The sequence below is a fragment of the Dama dama genome, chromosome 15 (assembly GCF_033118175.1).
Source record: "Dama dama isolate Ldn47 chromosome 15, ASM3311817v1, whole genome shotgun sequence".
In the NCBI taxonomy this organism is placed as follows: Eukaryota; Metazoa; Chordata; class Mammalia; order Artiodactyla; family Cervidae; genus Dama; species Dama dama.
Genome location: NC_083695.1, coordinates 53,955,051 through 53,977,602, shown reverse-complemented (window position 1 = coordinate 53,977,602; position 22,552 = coordinate 53,955,051). Strand labels below are relative to the sequence as shown.

Sequence of the window (22,552 nt, the reverse complement as noted above, 5' to 3'; positions counted from 1 at the left end):
AGATGAGGCTTGATCACTCAGAGCTTTTGTGTAATAGAGTTTTATTAAAGTATAAAAGGGATAGAGAAAGCTTCTGACATAGACATCAGAAGGGGGCAGAAAGAGTGCCCCCTTACTAGTGTTAGCAATGAAGTTATATACTTTTTAACTACTTATTACAGTGAATCAAAAGAATGTCTGGAGGTTGTAAAGACCTCACTAGACCCACTCCCATAATTTACATTTTAAGATAACAGGATTAGCCAGAAGGTTTTTTCCAGAGACTATCCTCAAGCAGGATACATTATTGTTATATAAGCCTAAGGAATGTAGAGAGAAAAAAAGTTTATCCTTTCCTCCTCCTTGAGAATTCCAGACCCCTCTCTCCTTGGGGACACCCGGACTTCTTATCAACCTGCCTAGGAATTGACTCTCTCATTCCCCCTTTTTCTTTTAGGAGAATTATGTTGCCAAGGGAAAGGGGCATCATTTTCGCTCCATAACTACTTCCTGCTGTTTAGGGGCATGGTCCCTAAATTGTTGAGGCAACATATTCTCCTAACCCTCATATTGAGGGTCTCTGATCCACGGTATCCAAGTAATAGTTGGAGGAGATTGTGGCACTCGTAGGAGCTTGGACAACCATTTGTAACTTAAAAGCTTTTAGACGGTTAGAAAACCCCATTATACAGTTATAGATGTAAGGCAAAATAGTCATTAAACCAAGTTAAAATCAAAATGAAAAGTCACATTATGTCCATAGTTACATCAGTCCATCTTAGGATTGTTAGATGTCATCACAGAGTTGAAGAAAGTCCTTTCCTTGAAGTGAAGAAACCCACCATGGGAAGTCTTCCACTTGAGGCGGGGAGTGCTCTGCAGACCCAGCAATTAGACCGATTGTGGAATGTGGCGTAGGAATGAGTCAGGACAGGAAGGCGTTGTCTTGAGGGGCAAACAGTAGACTCAGGATTTTTGGAGTCAGCAGAAGTAGACTCACATAGATTATCAGGCCCATCTGAAAAGTACAAAGTCAGAGCATAGAAAGTAAAGACATAAAATGACGTCTGTTAGTTTTTGGTCAGGGTGCCACCTCTTAACTCGGGTATGATGCGCCCACGAATCAATTCCTGGAACTTTGACAACTGTGGGAGAAGAAAGAATAACCTGGTAAGGGCCTTCCCAGAGGGGCTCGAGAGATTGGCCCCCAGGTCCCAATATTTTTATCAGGACCTTGGTCCTGATAAAATAGAGGCTTGCTTGACTCAGAAGCTGGGTCAGCAGTCACCTCCTGGAATTCCTTTAATGCCTGTTGAAAAGCTGAGAGCTGAGTTACATAATTAGTTAATTCCACAGCTTTAGGAAAACTTTTCCATTGAGCATTTTCAGGAATTAGTAATCGTCCATCCGCGGACTGTAACCATCCTTTTATCAGCAATCTTTGCTCCCCTTTTCTCATATCTCTTGAATTCTTCCTCAGTATATTGTGGTTTTTCCTGTTGCACAGGACCGGTCCAGATCAAGGGTGTCTGCATTGAAGGGGTTTCAGTAAAGCACTGCTTTTCTGGCTTGACAGTCAGCCAGCTGATTACCTTTGGCTACTTTACCCCCATCCCTGCTGTGGCCTTTGCAATGCATAAGAGCTACTTCTTTAGGACAATATACAGCAGTTAAAAGTCTCCTGATCTCTCTGAAATGCTTAATCGGTTTTCCTGTTGCCGTTTTAAACTGTCTTTCTTTCCATATAGCACCATGAGCATGTAAAGTCAAATAAGCATACTTAGAATCAGTGTAGATATCTACTAGCTGCCCTTTGCTTAACTCTAGAGCTCAGGTCAGAGCCACAAGCTCTGCTAACTGAGCACTGATTCTCTGGGAGAGAGATTTTGCTTCTAAAACCTGTTCAGCCATCACCATGGCATAACCTGCTTTACGCTTTCCATCCCAAACAAAAGAACTGCCATCTGTAAATATTTCCATTTCAGGATTTTCTAATGGGGTATCCATTAGATCTTCCTGAGCTGCATAGTTTAAAGTTAGAAACTGGGAACAATCATGATCAGGTGTTTCATTTTCCTTCTCAGGAAGGAAAGTGGCAGGATTTAAATTTCCACATTAAGCTTTGTTATTGGTCCTTGTAACAACAATGACTGATATTTAAGAAGCCTACTATTTGTCATTCAAGCATTAACCTTTGAGTTTAAGATTCCACTCACATCATGAGAAATCAGTAGAGTAAGATTTCATCTATTCCTTAACCTCGGGCTTCAGTGGATACTGCTTCTTATGTGGAAATAAGTGCGGGTCTTTGAGCTTGACAACTACAAGAATAGCATTTTGTGCTTGACCCACAGATTTTCCATCAGCCTATCCAGGGTTGGCATTTTGTTCAATTAAAGGGAGAGAAAGGGAGAGCTCCATATTCATGAAAACAGAGGAATGGACCTTGCTCAGTATATCCCTCCCCAAAAGGGGGGAGGAAGACTCTGGCACGATTAGACACTCATGTGAAAATAGCACAGTCCCAGTTACAGCTTAAAGAACAATCTTTTGGCTTGTCCAGACAGTCCCACTACGGAAGCAGATTGGGAAGAAAGTAGGGCAGGGGCTTCAGTAAGCACAGAGAAAGTTGCCCCAGTATCTAAAAGGAAATTGACGGGTTGCCCCCCACCCTCGGTTATTAATACCCGAGATTCCTCAGGTGCAGATGGGAGCTTGTGTGGGGATCCCCGGGCATCTTTAGTCCTGACCCCTGAAACCTATGCTTCTGAGGGCAGTCTCTCCTCCAGTGTGGTCCCTTGTAGACCAGACATGGAGCCGGGGTGGCTTAGATGCCTGAGGGCAATCCCGCTTGAGGTGCCCCTCCTTTCCACAGTAATAGCAGTAATTTTCACCTGGGTCCCTCTGGGCATTTTTCTCAGGCTGTTTAAGAACGGTTTTTACAGCCATTACGAGGGCTTCCACCTGTTCCTTTGTCTTTTTCTGCCTTTCTTTCTTTTCCTCATGTTCCCTACTGTAATAGACTGTTTGGGCCAGTTGCAACACATTAGCCAAAGACTGATTTGGTCCATACGCCTGTTTTAATAGCTTATGGTGGATATCTGGAGCCAACTGAGTGAGAAATCTATCTTTTAAGATCACTCTTCCCTCTTCACTTTCGGGATCAATCTCAGTGAATCTGCAAAGGGCTTCTCTCATCTGTCTAGGATTTACCAGGAGCTTCCTTCTCCTCCTGTTCTATGTTTGCCAATTTGGCATAGTTTAAAGTCTTAGCATGCGCTTACATGAGCCCTTCAAGAATACATCTGACAAAATGACTGATCCCGTCTTCCTTTAGCCATATTATAGTCCCAGTCTGGTTCTATAGTTGGGACTGCCTGATTCCCAATGTGAATAGCTGCCCTTCTTCTTTCCTACTGATTCATTACCAAGCCATTCATCTCCATAAGCAACAACTTTCCCCAAAACTTGAGATTTTGAGTCGTGAGTCAGCGTTTGTCCCAAGATATACATCACATCCTTCCAAGTAAAGTCATAAAGCAGAGTAACACTTTTAAAAGCTCTAATATATTTTTCTGGGTCCTCTAAATAGTCTCCCAGATCCTCCTTGATTCTATTTCTTGAGTAACCTTTAACCTCAGAGGTGCTCTTGGAGCTGGAGCTCCATCTAACTTCTGAACTCTCAATTCCTAGTGAGGCTAGGTGCTTCCTGACTACCAATCCAAGTTTGGGACCTAAGTAACAGTACGCAGTAGCAGCATAGATCACAAGCCCCTTGAAAATCTATGATTTGACAAATTAGGTTAGTAGTTCTAATTCCCAAGAAGTTATGAAATGGTCAAAGAGACTGGGAAGTTTGACCAAGAAAGGAGAGTTTGGTCCACACGCTTTGCCCATTTCTGGTCGGTCCCCGAAGGAGACGTTGGGCACCTCTTGGCATTGGCAGGTCGGTATAAACCCCCGCCAGGTTTCTGCCACAGCCATATATGTTCACCGTGGAACCGCAGAGCAGGGCTCTGCCTGTTTTGCTCAGGGCATGTCGTTCATTCACAAAAGCTCACTGTAGAGCTCGTAAAGTACAGCAGAAAACATGTTCGCTAGGCGAACAAAGAACTAGAGCTCAAAGCATTCTTACTTACCTTGTCCTTGTCCCGGACGAGCCCCCAAGATGAAAGGTTGCTGCTGAACCACGAAAGATGCCGGGATTCTTGGCCTCCAGAGGAGAAGAATTCAATCTGGGGCTGGAGATGAGGCTTGATCACTCAGAGCTTTTATGTAATAAAGTTTTATTAAAGTATAAAGAGATAGAGAAAGCTTCTGACATAGACATCAGAAGGGGGCAGAAAGAGTGCCCCCTTACTAGTGTTAGCAATGGAGTTATATACTTTTTAACTACTTATTACAGTGAATCAAAAGAATGTCTGGAGGTTGTAAAGATCTCACTAGACCCACTCATAATTTACATTTTAAGATAACAGGATTAGCCAGATGGTTTATTCCAGAGACTGTCCTCAAGCAGGATACATTATTGTTATATAATCCTAAGGAATGTAGAGAGAAAAAAAGTTTGTCCTTTCCTCCTTTTTGAGAATTCTTCTCTCTCCTTGGGGACACCTGAACTTCTTATCAGCCTGCCTAGGAATTGACTCTCTCAATACCAAGTATATAATATTTATACCTTGAACCTATCAACCCTTACTTCAGTAGTAATGTTGATCAGATAAGTGACATTATAAAAATTACCACAATTTTTATAATAGTATTTTTTAAAATGTTTCCAGATATAGATTATAAGATTATAAACTCTTGAATTGGGTATGTAGAACTAAGAAGTTTGCATTTGTGAACCCTATTTCCTATTAGAAATTAGTGTAGTTTTATTATCATTTGATATACAGATCATGTTCATGTTAGTTTGCTTAATATAATACCCTTTAAACACGTCTTAGCATTTCTTAATTTTATCACTTATGTCAATTTAGATGAATTTAGATACAGGGGTATTTTTCAGACAGATGAATTACTGAAGTGGTGTACTGCCAACTTTTAGAGATGAGAACATAATTTTGGAAAATAATAGAAACTTAAATATTTCTTCAGTGATGAGACAAGAAGCTTGAAGTAAACGCTTTGTATGAATGGGAGTTCTGTTCTTAAGTTATTCAGTCTATTTCATAAATAATTTTAGCATAACTGATTTCAACCAGTATACTCTCAGACATGTCTTATTCACATCCATTACCTTTGGGAAGTCATTTATACTGGTTTCCTTTCTGTGATCTGGTATATGCTTTATTTTCTGTACGTATTTTATTTTGAAGAATTGCTTTCTTACTTATTCAGTGCTACGTGCTTACAGACTATTTTCCAGAAGCTCACATTCCATTTATAATAGCATTTATAATAGTAAAATAACTTTTTTTAAATGTATGATGTATTTGTTAAAGCTCTAAGCACTGCTGTAAGACATCTAGGTAATCCTCTTTAATTTACAAGACATGAGTATAAAGTAAGGAGATTGATTTTTACAAATCACAAGTGAAAATTAATCTCATTCCTTTATGGTCACATTTCTAATTTACTCTCATTTGCTCTTGTCAGAGAGGCACTTGCTTTTCAAAGTAGACTGTGTGTGTTAGAGTCGCCTAGTTGTGTCCAACTTTGCGACCCCACAGACTGTAGCCCGCCAGGCTCCTCTGTCCACGGGATTCTCCAGGCCAGAATACTGGAGTAGGTAGCTGTTCCCTTCTCCAGGGGATCTTCACAACCCAGGGATCGACCACAGGTCTTCCGCATTGTAGGCGAATTATTTATTGTCTGAGCCACCAGGGAAGCCCCTCAGAGTAGACTGATACAAGTCAAATTTGTTAATCTAGCAGTGCTATGTGGTGGTTGCTTTAAATGTTAAATATTTAATCCATTTATCCAGCAATCCAAACCTATTCCAGAATACCATACTTGGATAAAATATAGGAACAGTGATATGGAAAACATGATCTCTGTCTTCTTGGATTATATTCTTTCGACATCATTTATTTTATATTTATGTAGCCAGCTCTCTTCTGAGACATACAAAGTTTAAGAGAAAATAGCCACTGCTTCTAGGGACTCACAGTCTTCTGGGACAGGCAATCATGCAAAGTAGTAAGTAAACCCATAGAGTATGAGCAACATGTGCTCAGCTCATGGAAGAAAGAGCAAGACTTCCTGAATGTCTTAGAATTTCTAAGACAGATGATCAGCAACATTAAGGCATTGACATAAATAACCTAAAGCGTTTTGGTACACTTCTCATAAAATGAACTATTGCAAGACAGTTTATTAATAACTGATAGTAATTTTTATTGATAAATTGATATTGCTTTCTTACTAAAATAATAAAGCTTCTTATTTGAACCCAGCTTTATAATCTTCAGTTTGCTCTCATATCCTGTGTATAATTTTGCCTTTATAACTACTCTGAGAGATATAATCCACATTTCACAGGAAAGAAGTCAAGAATAATGTGTATAAGTGACCTAAGATCATAGGTCACTGAAAGAGCTGTTGTTATTGCCCAGAACTACTGATTTTTAAACTAGAATTTATTTTTTAATCATTCTGACTTCTAAAAATATTTAGATTCTGTCATGCCAATAACAGCCACCATTATAAAATCAAATAAGTGTCACACTTCATTATCATATGTACACCTTTGTTTTCTTTTTTAAAAAAAAGTCTGTTAGAATTCAAGAACCTGTACTTATGATTATCCACTCTTCATCTCTTCCTCTGTCAAACCTTCAGAGAGTCTCTTTTCTCTTTTGTGGCTCCTAGTTTAGTGTTAAAATATCTATGGAGGGAAAAGTAAACATGAGACAGTATGATGTGGTAGCTAAAAGCTAGAACTCTGGAATCAGTCTTTCTGGATTCAGATCTTGCCAACTGTGTGTGATTAGTCATTTACTTAAACCTCTTGAGCCTCAGTTTCCTCATCTCTAAAATGAGAATAATAAAAGGGTATGTGCCTAACAGATTGCAAAGATTGAATGAGTTAAAGTCCTTAAAATAGTGCCTTCCACACAATAGGTTAGTAACTGTTGGCAGTGTTATTATTATTATTAAAATATGCTAATAATAACTACCCATTGATCATTTTCAGCTTTGCCTATAGAAAAGGGAAGGGATGAAATAATTTTCCTCTTTTCTACCATTATTAGGCCAAGTCCTGAGAATACAAGCATTTCCCCAATATAAGAAAGAGCCTGAGGTCTTCAAATGACCTACAATGAGAGCTTGTATCAATTCCCCCAAGCCACTAAGCTCCTTACTTTCTGATCTGTCATGAGTGGAGATGGGACACAATTTTCAGTCATCCTCACACTAAACCTTTGTGAACCTGAAGTAGTCTGCTCTAACTTATCCATGTCTCTTCTAAATTGTAAAGCCCCACCCCTTAACCTCTGGATGGGAAATCATTTTTGGTGCAAACTGCTAAATCATAGCCACTTTCTCCATAATTTTCTTAAACCACGGCACCCTCGTTGGGCAAAACAAGGGTCTGGCTCTTGCCAAATGGAGGACAAAGGTCACCTCTCATTTCACCTGTGCCACGGTTCCATGATGTGATTGCCCAGGATGGGGCAACGTAGTAGCAAGTTGAAAGAACTCTGCCTACACTCACAACCACATTAGTGTAACAGGCTCTATGTGCTGTACATGTGTGTATCCATGCCACTCTCACGGCATTTTTCCCAGCTGCTTAGTCACTATGTCACATGAAAGTGACGTGGAAGACTATGTACACCAACTAAAAAAAAAAAGGGACTAAGGGATGATTCAAGAAATGAGGCGAAACACCTATTGCTCAGTCAACAGAGTTTTGTTCATCGTTATGAAAGGGGAAAGCTTAACTCCAAAGGGAAGCCCCATGGAAGATGAAGACTTTTCAAGAGCTTCTGGCTGCCAAGCCACACACGTGACAGGGAAATAGAACAGCTGTGGGATCCCTGGGCAACGCTGCCGTCTGCAGCCACTGCAGTTTGTGCTGCAGAGGATGCCTGGGGGAAACCCTGCCCTCCTACGGCCTTGTGTCCTCAGTAACCAAAGTGAGTCAGGACTCTCTGCTGGGTGAACACTCAAAATGGCCTCGTTTTAACATAGCCTTTTCCCTAGACACACCTTAGTGGTCAATACAGCGTTGCTGTCTGAGTCGTGTCCGACTCTTTGCAGCCTGTGGACTGTAGCACACCAGGCTCCTCTGTCCGCTGGACTTTCCAGGCAGGAATGCTGGAGGGGGGTTGCCATACCCTACTAGGATTATTATTAAACGTGTCATCCTCATTTATTCTCCAAAAGAATGAAAACTGACACAAATTACTAGTTGTGATAAATAGTATTGATTTCTGAGAAAATAAGTTATTCAGAGAGCTAAAGAAAATCCAATTTGATAAATGCTAACTGAACATAACAGGTGCAGTCACAATACAGGCATTCCTGAGAGAGACTGTGGGTTCGATTCCAGACTACTGCAATAAAGTGAGTATAATAAAGCAAGTCACAGGAATTGTTTGGCTTGCATATAAAAGTTAGGTATATACTATTGTTGTTTAGTCACTAACTTGTGTCTGACTCTTTTGCAACCCCAGAGCTGTATTAAATTCCATATCATACAGAAGGGTTCTCAGCATTTCAAAGAGAGCATTTGGAGCTGATGGTGTAATGAGGGCCTAAGAAGACACAGAACTCAAGCTAGAGCTGAGAGAATAAGTTGGGAATTAAATAGAGAGATGAGAAAAGGCTGTTTGGGGGAAAGGCCATTCCAGGAAAAGGTTACAGTACAGAAGGCCATGTGTTTTCACAGGACACCAAAGCAAGTGGCCTGACTAGAGGTTGTGTGAGGGAGTAGGGAGAAATACTAGATGACCAATTGACAGGGTATAACCGTATAATATTCTTAAAGAAAATGTACTTTAAGGCATCAGGCAGTTTTGGCCATTAGGTCAAGTGAGGAATGCAAATAAACACAGACTCAGCTCTGAACTTCCACCCATGAAATAAAAGAATACACTATAAGGTGACTAGACAGGCTATTTTTAGGTGGCAGTGCTCCCAGAAATAAACATCATAATTTCACTTCTGAATAAGGTAGTTTACCTTCTGCCAAGAGGTATTCCATGTCCCTGAAAATTTTATATAAACACTTTCAATGACAGAGCCCTTCCATGAAAGGGAAAGACATCTATTTGTTAGCAGTGTTGAAAATAGCCGTGTCCTCCTAAATCAAATGAAATGATTGGTCTTGCTTTCTGGAAATAAACTGAAAAAAGATGATTCTGAATATTTCAGTGTATCTCATCAACTGTATACATTTAGTTCATTGCTAAGTCATACTCCCTCCCTCACATTAATGTCCCTAGTTGCCACCGAAATGTGTCGTATATTAGGCTAAACACTGAGCTAAGTTGTCAGGAGATTTTGTGGGTCAGATGAGTGAGTGAATGAAAGTCACTCAGTCGTGTCCAACTCTTTGCAACCCCATGGACTATACAGTCCATGGAATTCTCCAGGCCAGAATACTGGAGTGGATAGCCTTTCCCTTCTCCAGGGGATCTCCTCAACCCAGGGATCAAACCCAGGTTTCCTATATTGCAGGCTTTACCAGCTGAGCCACAAGGGAAGCCCAAGAATACTGGAGAGGGTAGCCAGCCTATCCCTTCTCCAGGGGATCTTCCCAACCCAGGAATCGAACCGGGGTCTCCTTCATTGCAGGCGGATTTTTTACCAACTGAGTTGTCAGGGAAACCCATGGGTTAGATGACTTGGTTATTAACCCTGGCTTCAGTTAACTACCTTGCAAATTCACAGTAGGATTGGGGAGATCATCAATACCCTGAAAATTACAGGCTAAACTAATATGAACCACTATCTGGCCATGCAATCTCAGATTCCACTTTCACAGACAAAACAGTTTCAATGTTTAATGTGGTTTTTAAAGGCCAAGTTAGCATAAGCATAAAAACAGTAAACACATGCTAAATTGGCTTAACTACATGTGAAGTACAAAAATATTTTGAAAATTTCACAGTAAAAAAAAACAGCAGTGAAAGAAGTTAGACATATATTAATATCAGAAAGGGTGAAGTTCTAGTATACCATATATTAGGATATTAAGATCTGATTATAAGCCATTTGATTAAAAGTCTTCAAGTATGTAACCATTTCTAAAAAAATTACAAGGTTTATTTGTCTAACATCTCAAAAGTGTGACTAGAATGCAAACACTCTCATAAATTAATCTGATCACATCTCAGAGAGTAGAATTTTGCCATATATGATTCTCTCTGTGTCATTTAAACTCATTTTAAACCTTCACTGAGTCAATAAGCAAAAGAAAGTGAAGTGTCAACTTATACTGAACTCCATCTATGTGGCGTTTTAAGTATTAAGTATTAGAATAAGTGGAATTATGTGAAATACTCAACAGTATAAAACTATTGCATATAGTAGTTCTTTATATTAGTGAGATTATACATAGAAATTAAATCTTAAGGGAAAGAAACTGATTATTTGATGAAGGAAAATAATTTAAAGTATATCATAGGTAGTAAAATCAATTTTAATATCACTACAAAAAGAAATGAGTACTGTAGGGAAGAGAAATAATATGTTTTAAATTTCACATTTCAGTAGACAATCTGAAATCTAAGTAGCTCTTTAAGTCAAAATGTTTCGATGCTAATTCTCTATTAAGGAAAATCACAAGTGTTCTTTCATTTGCAAATGATTTCCATAAAATGATCCAAACTTTTGTTCATGTTGTAATTAAAAATTGAAAAGTATGGAGCTCTCTTTCTCATCTTCCTCTAAACTGAAAGTTAAATGTCTTTTTAAAAAATTAAAATGAAAACTATCTCCTCTATGAACACTGCTTTGCATATCTTTTACTCAAATTTTAATTTAAGAAAATACGTATGTCCTTATGTTTCTTGTCACTAGCTATAGAACTGAATTTTAGGTCTAAAGGCAAGTTACAGAGAAAATGGGGTTATGGACACTTTTCATGACAGGTGTGGTGACCTTAAGAAGGAAAACAAGGATGAAAAGACTGTCTCTTAATTATCACTTGTACAAATGGCAGGTGGAATCAAATGAAAAAAGATAAGACAAATCACTTTTTCTAGGTTCTTTGTTCTGAATTGATATGTCTGACCATTAATAGATAGCTTAGTGGTTACTAAGTGCTTAATATTATACATAATAGTGCTTAATATTATGAATAAAATCTTAAGTAAAAAATCTTACAATAGGGCCACACCTCTGTGCTCATGGCTGAATAATTTTCAAACTCTGACGTCCCTATTTAACTCATTGTCCAGCCTTTCCATTCTCTGTGTCATTTGGATATTCATCATGCAGACGGTGACAAGTTTTCAATGTTTCTCCCTGTGTATCCTATGGAACAAAACAGATACCATGGTTCTTTCTTAAGCTTCAGGCATAGATGAAGGAAAAGAAATCTATGATATTACTAAGTAATGTAGAGAGACAGATGAGTAATAAAACTGTGGATAACTAGTGAGAAAAGAGGTTTTAACAACAGTGTGAAATCAGACAAATTTTTAATTAAGATTATGCTTAATGTTTCCTGAACTTGATAGTACTTTTACACAGTGAAATGTAATTCTCACAAGAGTTATCTTTTTTTTTTTTTGGTTAGGAAATGTTGAGGAGTACAGTCCAAAACTGCTTTGTAGAATAGAAGCTTTCTGTGCCCTTAAAAAAATTAACTTTCTTTCACTAATGCGGTAAGTCAATTCTTCCTGAATATTTGGGCACATTAGTATTTCAGAGTTGGACACGACTGAAGCGACTTAGCAGCAGCAGCAGTATTTCACGTCCAAAAATGTTATTTGAGTCACAGTAGTAACATTGCTTTTTCTTTCTCTGTTGAAAGAAAAACTTCCTTAAATTCAGACAGATAAATTTTTCCTATTCCTTTTCATTCAGATGGTAGGAACAACTAACTTAAAAACAGATTTAATTATGAATTACAGTAGTAAAATGCTATTTATAGTTAAAGTGAAAGTTGCTCAAGTCATGTCTAACTCTCTGTGATCCCATGGACTATACAGTCCATTGGAATTCTCCAGGCCAGAATACTTGAGTGGGTAGACCTTTGTCTTCTCCAGGGCATCTTCCCAACCCTGGGATCGAACCCAGGTCTCCCGCATTGTGGGTGGATTCATTACCAGCAGAGCCACAAGGGAAGCCCAAGAATACTGGAGTAAGTAGCCTATTTCTTCTCCAGCAGATCTTCCTGACCCAGGGATCCAACCGGGGTCTCCCACTTTGCAGGCAGATTCTTTACCAACTGAGCTATCAGGGAAAAAAGTATCCCTTTTAATTAGCATTCCCACATATCTTGGAATTCATGGTAATAATGATAATGACTCTTACATAGCACTTTTTAATTTTCAAATTATTTTCACATACACCATCTGATTTGGTCTTCCAATATGTGCAACTATAAACTAATGTGGTTTTATTCTTGTAAGTGAGGAAAATGAGGCTCCAGATTACATGAACTTGGGTATGATTGTAGTTTGTATATTATTAAAATAATAAGACATTACCCAGCAAATACATATTATTTTGACTAGAAAAGTTTTAAGAATTTTGTGATAGTATGTACATTTTGCTTAAATTGACCCACAATCCAGCCTTTACTTGGACACAACTTTTTTGAATTTAGGGTTTAAAAGAAAAGTCATAAAGTAGGGAAGTCATTAAAGAGAATAAACTGTTTTTAAAAATGTTAATAGTTGACCAAAACTAGAGTAAAAATAAAATATAGTTTTGACTAATTGGGGAACTTTTATTGAAGAGCAAAGATAAGCATAGAAAGAAAAGCATTTCTGGCATGCAGTTCCTTAAAATGTAAATTAAAAACATAACTATCACACAATTAATAAAGAAAAGAACTAGAAAATATAGATACACATATTTTGGGGGCCTTTTCTTTTTAAAAACTTATAATCTATTCACCACAAAATTGTACAATCACCACCACAATCCAATTTTAGAACATTTCCATCACTTTAATAAGAACCCTTGTGGCCCATTTGCAAATACTCTCCATTCCTACTCTCAGTTCCAGCAACTGCTAATTTATTCTCTCTCTAAAGATTAGCCTTTTTACTGCATGTTTTCTTACACTAAAACTGTGTTTTACACTAAAAAGCTTTTATTTTCTAAATGTATAATTATTCAATGTAAATCTAGTTCTTTGTAGAGCTAAATAAACATGTGTTTAATACACAGCAACTTCATGTTTTTCTTCTTTTTGAATTTTATGATGATTTTATGCCTCCTTTATACCCTGCTTCAGCTTTCTTACTGTACCCAGTTGCTATACAATAGACCTGTTTAAGTTGTTTTCTGAACACCGAGTTTGAGGTCAGTATCTCAAGCTGTGAAGTGATGTCTGGCAATAGGGAATACTGCAAAATGATGGAGGGAGAACATCCTAGGGCTTATGCATGTCTAGAGGGTCTAATAGTTGGTGTACTCATTTACTCAGCTATTAAAAGTTTTATTATGGGTCTTTTGCCTCTTTTGGTGAATCTGGTTGAGAACTGTAACTGGAATAGAGATAGCATACTCCCCTGCACCCCAGTTTGGCTGTTTATCTTATAGAAGAGAACCCAAACAGTTCTCTCAGTCCAGGATTTTTTCCTTTCCTTCCCTCCCTCCTTCCCTTGCTTCCCCCTCCTCCTTCCTTCCATCTTCACTTATAGAATTTTTCTTTTTACTACAGACCTTATCAGGAATTCCATAAATTACATCAATTTGGAGTAAATACAGGCTACTTAAATCTTATAATACAGACCATGGCTACTTAAATCTTGGATTATTTATAAAACCATTTCTTCCCAGTTTAAAAACTGTCAAAAATAAAGAAATGATTTTATGCCATCCCATGTAACATGGATTGCCTGATTAAATTCTGTGCTGTTTTGTTTAGAGAAAATATTTGTCATTTCTGTCTGCTGTTGTCCAGCTATTACAAGTAGGATGATTCTGCCCTAGATTTCCTTTATGCCTTGTTCAGTTCAGTTCAGTTCAGTTGCTCAGTCGTGTCCGACTCTTTGCGACCCCATGAACTGCAGCACACCAGGCCTTCATGTCCATCACCAACTCCCAGAGTCCACCCAAACCCATGTCCATCGAGTCGGTGATGCCATCCAGCCATCTCATCCTCTGTCGTCCCCTTCTCCTCCCACTTTCAATCTTCCCCAGCATCAGGGTCTTCTCAAATGAGTCAGCTCTTTGCATCAGGTGGCCAAAGTATTGGAGTTTCAGCTTCAACATCAGTCCTTCCAATGAATACCCAGGACTGATCTCCTTTAGGATGGACTGGTTGGATCTCCTTGCAGTCCAAGGGACTCTCAAGAGACTTCTCCAACACCACAGTTCGAAAGCATCAATTCTGGGCTCCGCTTTCTTTATAGTCCAACTCTCACATCCATACACGACCACCGGAAAAACAATAGCCTTGACTAGACAGACCTTTGTTGGCAAAGTAATGTCTCTGCTTTTTAATATGCTGTCTAGGTTGGTCACAGCTTTTCTTCCAAGCAGTAAGCGTCTTTTTATTTCATGGCTGCAATCACCCTCTGCAGTGATTTTGGAGCCCAAAATAATAGTCTGACACTGTTTCCACTGTTTCCCCATCTATTTCCCATGAAGTGATGGGACCAGATGCCATGATCTTAGTTTTCTGAATGTTGAGCTTGAAGCCAACTTTTTCACTCTCCTCTTTCACTTTCATCAAGAGGCTTTTTAGTTCCTCTTCACTTTCTGCCATAAGGGTGGTGTCATCTGCATATCTGAGGTTATTGATATTTCTCCCTGCAATCTTGATTCCAGCTTGTGCTTCCTCCAGCCCAGGGTTTCTCATGATGCATGCTGCATATAAGTTAAATAAGCAGGGTGACAATATACAGCCTTGACGTACTCCTTTTCCTATTTGGAACCAGTCTGTTGTTCCATGTCCAGTTCTAACTGTTGCTTCCTGACCTGCATACAGGTTTTTCAAGAGACAGGTCAGGTGGTCTGGTATTCCCATCTCTTTCAGAATTTCCCACAGTTTATTGTGATCCACACAGTCAAAGGCTTTGGCATAGTTTTAATGCTGTTCTTGGGAAAGGTACTGCTATTTCATCCAGTGTATGCGTGCTCAGTTGCTAAGTTGTGTTCTGACTCTGTGACCCCATGGACTGTAAGGATTTCCCAGGGAAAAACACTGGAGTGGGTTGCCATTTCTTTCTACAGGGGATCTTCCTGACCCAGGGGTTGAACCTGCATCTACTGCATTACACGTGGATTCTTTATCACTGAGCCACCAAATAATTAATTTGGCCAATAGGACAAATAAAAAACAAACTAAATTTCACCTTAAAATTTTTCATGGATTAGTTTTGTGAAAACACCTTCATAATAAAGCACAATAGTTTAGACTCACTTAATACAAACTTCTGTAACTTACTCTGAGAGTTTGTGTTGAAATAAAAAAATAAGGTACGTTCTTTAAGGATATGACTAGTGTGGTTCAGCTTGAACTTGAATAGGTTGTTATCCTACTGCACACAACTTCTCAAGGTCTTTGCATTCATGGAATCCTAATAGAGTGGATTCCACTGTACCAGAATCCTTTGAGAGAGTCAGAATAAATAGCTATTCTGATTTAAAAAGACTAAAAATTTTTCCATGACCAGAGTCATTATTTTCACTTATCATACAGGCGAGATATGCTAACTGTGAAAGTTAGCCATTTCAAAAAAGTTAAAAAGAACTAAATCAACTAAAAATCTCCCTAAGAGACCATTGTTAATATATCAGTGAACACATTTCTGTTTGACCCTTCATAAATATATTTTGTATTTAGATGTAGATGGCAACTGTCCCCAAAATTCAGTTGACATCCTAGAGATGATGTTATTAATGTAGTAGGCTGTGTGGCTGGGAATAACACCATATCTTAGTCATTCAAGGAAAAATGAAGGTTAAGAAAACACATTGTAAGCATAAAAACTGAAAATTCAGAGCTGAATTATATAGATATTTGGTACGTATATTTTCTATGCCATATCAGCATATAGAAATCTCTTCCTTCTTATGCATAAGGGGAATTTTGGAAAGAAGAACAAGAGTAAATGCTATATACTTGTCATTTATAAGTTCACTTGCTTTATCCTGTTAAGCTCAGAGATACACAGTATGGTGTTAAGGTATCAGCTCTCTTGTGCCTTTGTCAGTGATAAGTCATCATGGCTTATTTCATTCTTTCTTTGATTCATTTAGTCAACAAATACTTCATGAGCATTTATTCTATGTCAGGCAGTGTGAACAAAAAAAATCCCCAGTCTTGGGTTTCTTACAGAATAGTGAAAGGAGACAGATACTAAACAAGTAATCAGAATAAATATTTGGTGTCATAAATACAGAATAAATATAGCTTGTGACAGAGCTATATAGAACTCTACAAAAGGGAAGGGAAAGTAGGTGGTTACTCTTTTATGTAGACTGGTGTGAGGAGAGACTTTCTAAGTAAGGAAACATTTGAGCAGAGAATTTAGGAAAGTGAGCAGCAAGCCTGGAGGATAACTGTGGGAGAATATTTAGGCAGGCATGGGCAAATGGCCTGAGGTAAGAGCTTGCTTGTTGTGCTCAAGGAGCAGCAAGGTATCCAGTGTGACCTGAACACAGTGACCCCAAGGGGGGAGTGAGGCTCACAGGGAGCAGGAGTTCAAATGATGCAGGGCCTTGTAGGCATCTGTGACAGCTTTGTCTTTATCATGAGTGAGCTGGGAAGCCACTGCAGTGTTTGAGCACAGAAGTGACATGATCTAGCTTTGTTTTAAGGATAGCATTTGATCTACCCAAGATGCATGTAGAGACACAATAATGCATGCCCATATGGTGGTACTTTCTCATGTAAGGTCATCATAATTAACTCCATACAGTACATGGTGTTATCCTCAGCCAGAACGGGGGCTCAGAGAAGTTACTCAGCTGCCCAAGAAGACTGAGAGAGAGAGACCTTAAGTGGACTTAGGATTGATGTCCAGACCTGTCACCCTAAAGCCAGAGTTCTTTCCTCCTAACCTATACACAAGTTAAAATGTTAACTACTCTAGAGAGAGTAATTGTTACATTGTGTGACCTACTTTTCAGTCATTTATCTGGGTAAGACTCTAAAGAAGGAATATGATCAGATTTCTTCTCTGAATGTTAATACTCCTTTTTAACTTGTTATTTTATATTGTAGTAGAGCCGATTAACAATACTGTGATCATTTCAGGCACACAGCAGAGTGATGCAACCATACATGCACATATATTCATTCTACCCCAGATACCCCTCCCATCCTAACACTGACATTGAGCAGTTCCCTGTCCTATACAGGAGGTCCTTATTGGCTATCCGTTTTAAATACAGCAGTGTGTACATGTCCATCCCAAGCTCCCAAACTATCCAGTCCCCCCTCATTCCCCCAGCAACCATAATTGGTTCTCTAAGTCTGTGATTCTGTTTCTGTTTTGTAAATAAGTTCATCTGTATCATTTCTTTTCAGATTCTGCACATAAGGGATATTATGTGACATTTCTCTTTCTGACTGACTTCACTCTAACAATCTCTAGGTCTAGCCATGTGAATGTTAGTATTCTGACACAGCTCATTTTTCATGTCATCTTTCTTCTCTGTCCAAATTTCTTTTAGAAGTGAATTTTCACATTTTGTATTTTACTATGAACTATAACTGAGCTCATTTGTGTCACACTAATCTATCATATCAACAAGGATCACAAATGGCATAGAGGGCCTTTAGCTGTTTAAGGCATTTTCAAATATCCATTTTCCCTTCTAACCTGTCATAGATTCTCAAATGCTGGCAGCAAACTGAAGCTTCTTTATTTGAAGTGTCTTCATGTTTTCTTCTAAAGATCTTGCCACATCAGTGTCTTCTCAGTTGAATTCAGTCTGTCCATGTGTACACGAACAAGACACTTAAAACCTTCACCATCCTTGCAGCTAAAGCTGTAAGCAATTCACAACTAAAGAGGGGGCGGGCATACTTCAGTTGAAAAGCAGAAATGGCTTGTTGTCTTATTTCTCCAGTGCCTTCATTAGTTCAGAAAAATGTGAGCTGTTTGGTATCATCTTGTGGATTCTTTGGCCTGAGAGCACTAGATGATAACTTATTGTTAGGTGATTAGCTCTGCTCTCTGTCCTCCTTACAAGGAGGGAATCACCTTGCTGAATTTTTTGTAAAACGGTGAACACAGATTAGCACCTATATTTGGAATGGCATCTGGAGGACCCAAGCCCCTCCAGAGTCACCAAGAGCCAAGAGGGACTGCAACAGAGGCTTGGAAGTACTGGGGACACCAAGACTCAGCTTAGGTCTCCCAGTTAGTATAACCATGGAGTAAAGTTTAAGGTCAGAGAGGATTAAAGCCATCATACCTATTTTGAGAAGACAAAGGAAAGTAGTTTCCAGAATCTTTTGAAAAACAAAAAATTCTTATTACCAACTCTGTTTTCTTTAACTGGAGAGAAGGAAAGACCGAGATAAAAAGAAGTAACAGTACATAAATTTTCAGTCTCAGCAGAGACAAGGGTCTGTCACTGAATTAAATAACTCTAGAAATGTTTGTGGACTAGAACTAAAGAGGAAAATCATATAGGACCATATGGCCTTACTTTTTCGAAACTCACTGGAAGTAATAAAATTGGAGAAGAAATTAGTTTTTATTTCTACTTTTCTGATTCAAGGAGAAAAATGGTAAAGTATACTCAAACACATAATATGAAATGACATGAAATAATACAAAGAGAATCAAATACACTTGCCCTCTTCTAATCCCAGTGGGCACAAAACTAATTGGGAATCCAGTTGGTAAAAATGTATCAGGTCCAGTGGAATGAGACTGGGCAATGTCTGTGAGCCCTGGATTTCAAATCCAGCTCCAGACAGGCTTTACCGTGACACAGGTGGTGTTCGGGGTGTCATTTCAATGCTCCATGCACCTGTTAATTTGGAGCTAAGAATGCATTGTTGTATTAACTCTGTAGATTTTTTTTTCTCACTCACTCCCTTCTGACTTTCTTTAAGGTCCAGTTAAAAAGTGAAGAATCCAAAACCTTTGCAATGAAGATTCTCAAGAAACGCCACATCGTGGACACAAGACAGCAGGAACACATCCGCTCGGAGAAGCAGATCATGCAGGGGGCTCATTCTGACTTCATAGTGAGGTAAGGGCCATAAAGAAGGCTGAACACCAAAGAACTGATGCTTTCGAACTGTGGTATTGGAGAAGACTCTTGAGAGTCCCTTGGACTGCAAGGAGATCCAACCAGTCAAACCTAAAGGAAATCAGTCCTGAATATTCACTGGAAGGACTGATGTGGAAGCCTCAATACTTTGGCCACCTGATGTGAAGAGTTGACTCACTGGAGAAGACCCTGATGCCGGGAAAGATTGAGGGCAGGAGGAGAAGGGGGCGACAGAGGATGAGATGGTTGTATGGCATCACTGACACAATGGACATGAGTTTGAGCAAGCTCCAGGAGTTGGTGATGGACAGGGAGGCCTGGCATCAGACACAACTTCGCTACTGAGCAACAACAACAAGGACCCTGCCCAAGGCTTCAAGTCCCGCATTCCAAGTGGAAAAGCAACCACTAACCTCTCTGCCATGTGCACTCACTGTTACACATTAGATTCACACAAAGAAACATTTTTAAATCAGCTTTTAAGAAAGTTTTCACTCAATAAGAAAGCACTAATATATTGATTTTTAAAAAATGAGAATCAGATTCTGAAAAAAAAAATGTTTTTCCTAAAGGAAAAATCAGACTTTGTGATGTTCCATTTTTATCTTCAGTTATTCTAGAACTCTACATAGACCTCTGGTACTTGAAAGACAAATTATTAATACCAAAAATCAAACTATTTTACCTTGAATATTATTTCAATATTTCTTGAAGATTTTAAAAAATGAAATGACTGTTCCATCTCAGTATTTTCAGAGCACTCATAAGACGACAGTGGGAATGTTTTTTTAATATATGCAGATTTTCTAGTTAATTTGCCAGTGGCACTTGCTGAAAACAGGGTATCACATGAATTTAAGTGACCAGTGCAAAATATCATACACATCTGTACTTTAAAGTGTCATCACTGTGTATCCATGTTTATGTTTATGCATGTTTATGACCACTAAATAGCATTCAAGAGGCCATGCTTGAAATGTTAGCCAAATTGGAATTAGAGAAATCCCAAAAAGTCCTCTTGGCCCATAATCATTGGGATTATGCTTCCTGGTGGCTCAGACAGTAGAGAATTTGCCAATGCAGAAGACACGGGTTTGATCCCTGGGCTGGGAAGATCCCCTGGAGAAGAGCATGGTGACCCACTCCAGTACTCTTGCCTGGAGAATCCCTTGAAGAGAGGAGCCTGGCAGGCTACAGTCCAAAGGATCGCAGAGTCAGCAATGACTAAAGTAACTGAATACAACACATTTCAAAGGAGAGTCTACGCCCTACATTGTGTGAATCATAAACATAACCTTTTTCCTCTTTATGAATTTAGATCTTTCTCATTCCTTTAATAAAATTTCAAGTTTGGCAAATCAAGAGTAAGACTATAATCTAGGCAATGAAAAATATTTACTTGCTTTTAAAAACAGTAATGTTTATAAATTCTTGTTTTTCTGCTTGCAATTCACAGATTATACAGAACATTTAAGGACAGCAAATATTTGTATATGTTGATGGAAGCTTGCCTAGGTGGAGAGCTCTGGACCATTCTCAGGGATCGGTAAGTTTTAAAAAATTTCTATCATGCCTTTGAAAATGTAGTTGATGGTGATGGTTTGTAAGGAGAGTGAATTATTATAAAAGACATGTGTACATTTTATATATGTTTCTATTTCAAAATGTAAAGTAACAATGGGTCACAACCTATAGTTGGCCACTATACACATGATTTAATGTGAATACGAAACTCACTGTTTCAGATTTGTAACCAATGATACAGGATTAGTCCATCTTAAAAATGACCTCTCAAGGTACATACAGAGGCCTTAGTTTAGCGTGAACATCATAATCAGATAACTGTATGCCTAGAAGTCACTTCACTGCTGTTAACGATGAAGAGAATTAGTTATTTTATAGTTGCAATCTGGATTAACAGTCATTGAATTGTTCTACTCATTCTCCAGATAAGAATTTTTTGCAAAGAATTCCAAGTCCAAGAATTTTTTCTTTACTTTTACATTTCTCTTTGTTTTCCCTGGTGGCTCAGACAGTAAAGCATCTGCCTGAAATGCAGGAGCCCCAGGTTCAATCCCTGGGTTGGGAAGATCCCCTGGAGAAGGAAATGGCAACCCACTCTGGTATTCTTGCCTGGAAAATCCCATGGACAGAGGAGACTGATGGGCTGCAGTCCATGGGGTCGCAAAGAGTCTGACACAACTGAGCGACTTCACTTTCTTTTCATTCTTTGATTTCAAAATTAAGAGAATTTCCAGCCATCCTTTTCATTCCATACCTGATCTTGGGAAGAAGATGAATCCACTTATAAGCAGCATTTCATCTGACCAATCTAACTTAGATTTACTCCTCTGTGCCCTTTCAGGACAGGTAAAGTTGGTCTAGTTACTGCCTGTTTCTTTTAATAATGCAAAATTAGCTTTCTAATTCCTATTTATGTAACTAACAGTCTTTAAAAAATAATCTATAAAATGTCCTGGGAGATTATTACCAACCTTAAATGTTTACTTAAACAAACAAACAAACAAACAAACAGCATATTTTCTGTGAATGATCATTCAAAAGGCATCTTTGTTCCTTTGAACATTCATCTTTAGACATCTCTTTATTTGTTACAGTCTCACCCCTCAGTCTCTCCTTCATCAGGTAACATCTTTCAGATTCAGGGACAGACAGCCCTGATGTTGCCAGAAAGCCATGTTATTTTTTTTTTGACAATTTGTTATTTTGTAGATATCCCCAAATAGCACAGCTAGTTCTTTATAAACTATTGCATTAGAGTCTCACTCCTAATTATATCCTCGTGGTGCCTGCCTGTCTTTGTACCCTTTCAGGTCTTTTATTCCCATTGCCTTACTTGTATATGTCAGATGGATTTCTTTTCACCTCATTGTGTCTTATTACACAAATATTTTCTTAAATTCAAGATAAATAAACCTATTAGGGAATATATCATTTTGGCATGAGGGGACAGGGTTAAACATCTGTACTGAGCTATTATATCACAGCAAATTACTACATGACTTAATATTTGGGTACAGATTATATGTCAGGCATTGTGATAGAGGCCAGGGATAAAATGATAAATCAAATAAATGTGGTCCCATGCCTCATAACTTACAGGCTGTTGCACAAATATTCTGATTTCTGAGTTAATATCTGGTCTATCCTTATATGCTTCTACTATCTTATTTTTGACCTGATCTTTCAATCCACTGAAGTATTTGAAATCTCCTCCCTATTTTATTCTAAT

The 22,552-nt window shown here is 38.5% G+C and overlaps 1 protein-coding gene and 1 non-coding gene across 3 annotated transcripts in view; both read left to right on the top strand.

Moving 5' to 3' along the window:
• The window catches only part of PRKG1 (protein kinase cGMP-dependent 1), a 1,349,869-nt gene that overhangs the window by 1,304,650 nt on the left and 22,667 nt on the right, over positions 1–22,552 (top strand). For both annotated transcript variants that reach the window (XM_061162077.1, XM_061162076.1), the window contains exons 11-12: positions 19,139–19,278; positions 20,756–20,845. In XM_061162077.1, coding sequence (XP_061018060.1) covers positions 19,139–19,278; positions 20,756–20,845 — 230 coding nt within the window. The remainder of the gene's footprint in view (positions 1–19,138; positions 19,279–20,755; positions 20,846–22,552) is intronic.
• Positions 21,317–21,388, top strand: TRNAF-GAA (transfer RNA phenylalanine (anticodon GAA)). The gene has a single exon. It is a non-coding gene; the product is annotated as a tRNA-Phe (tRNA).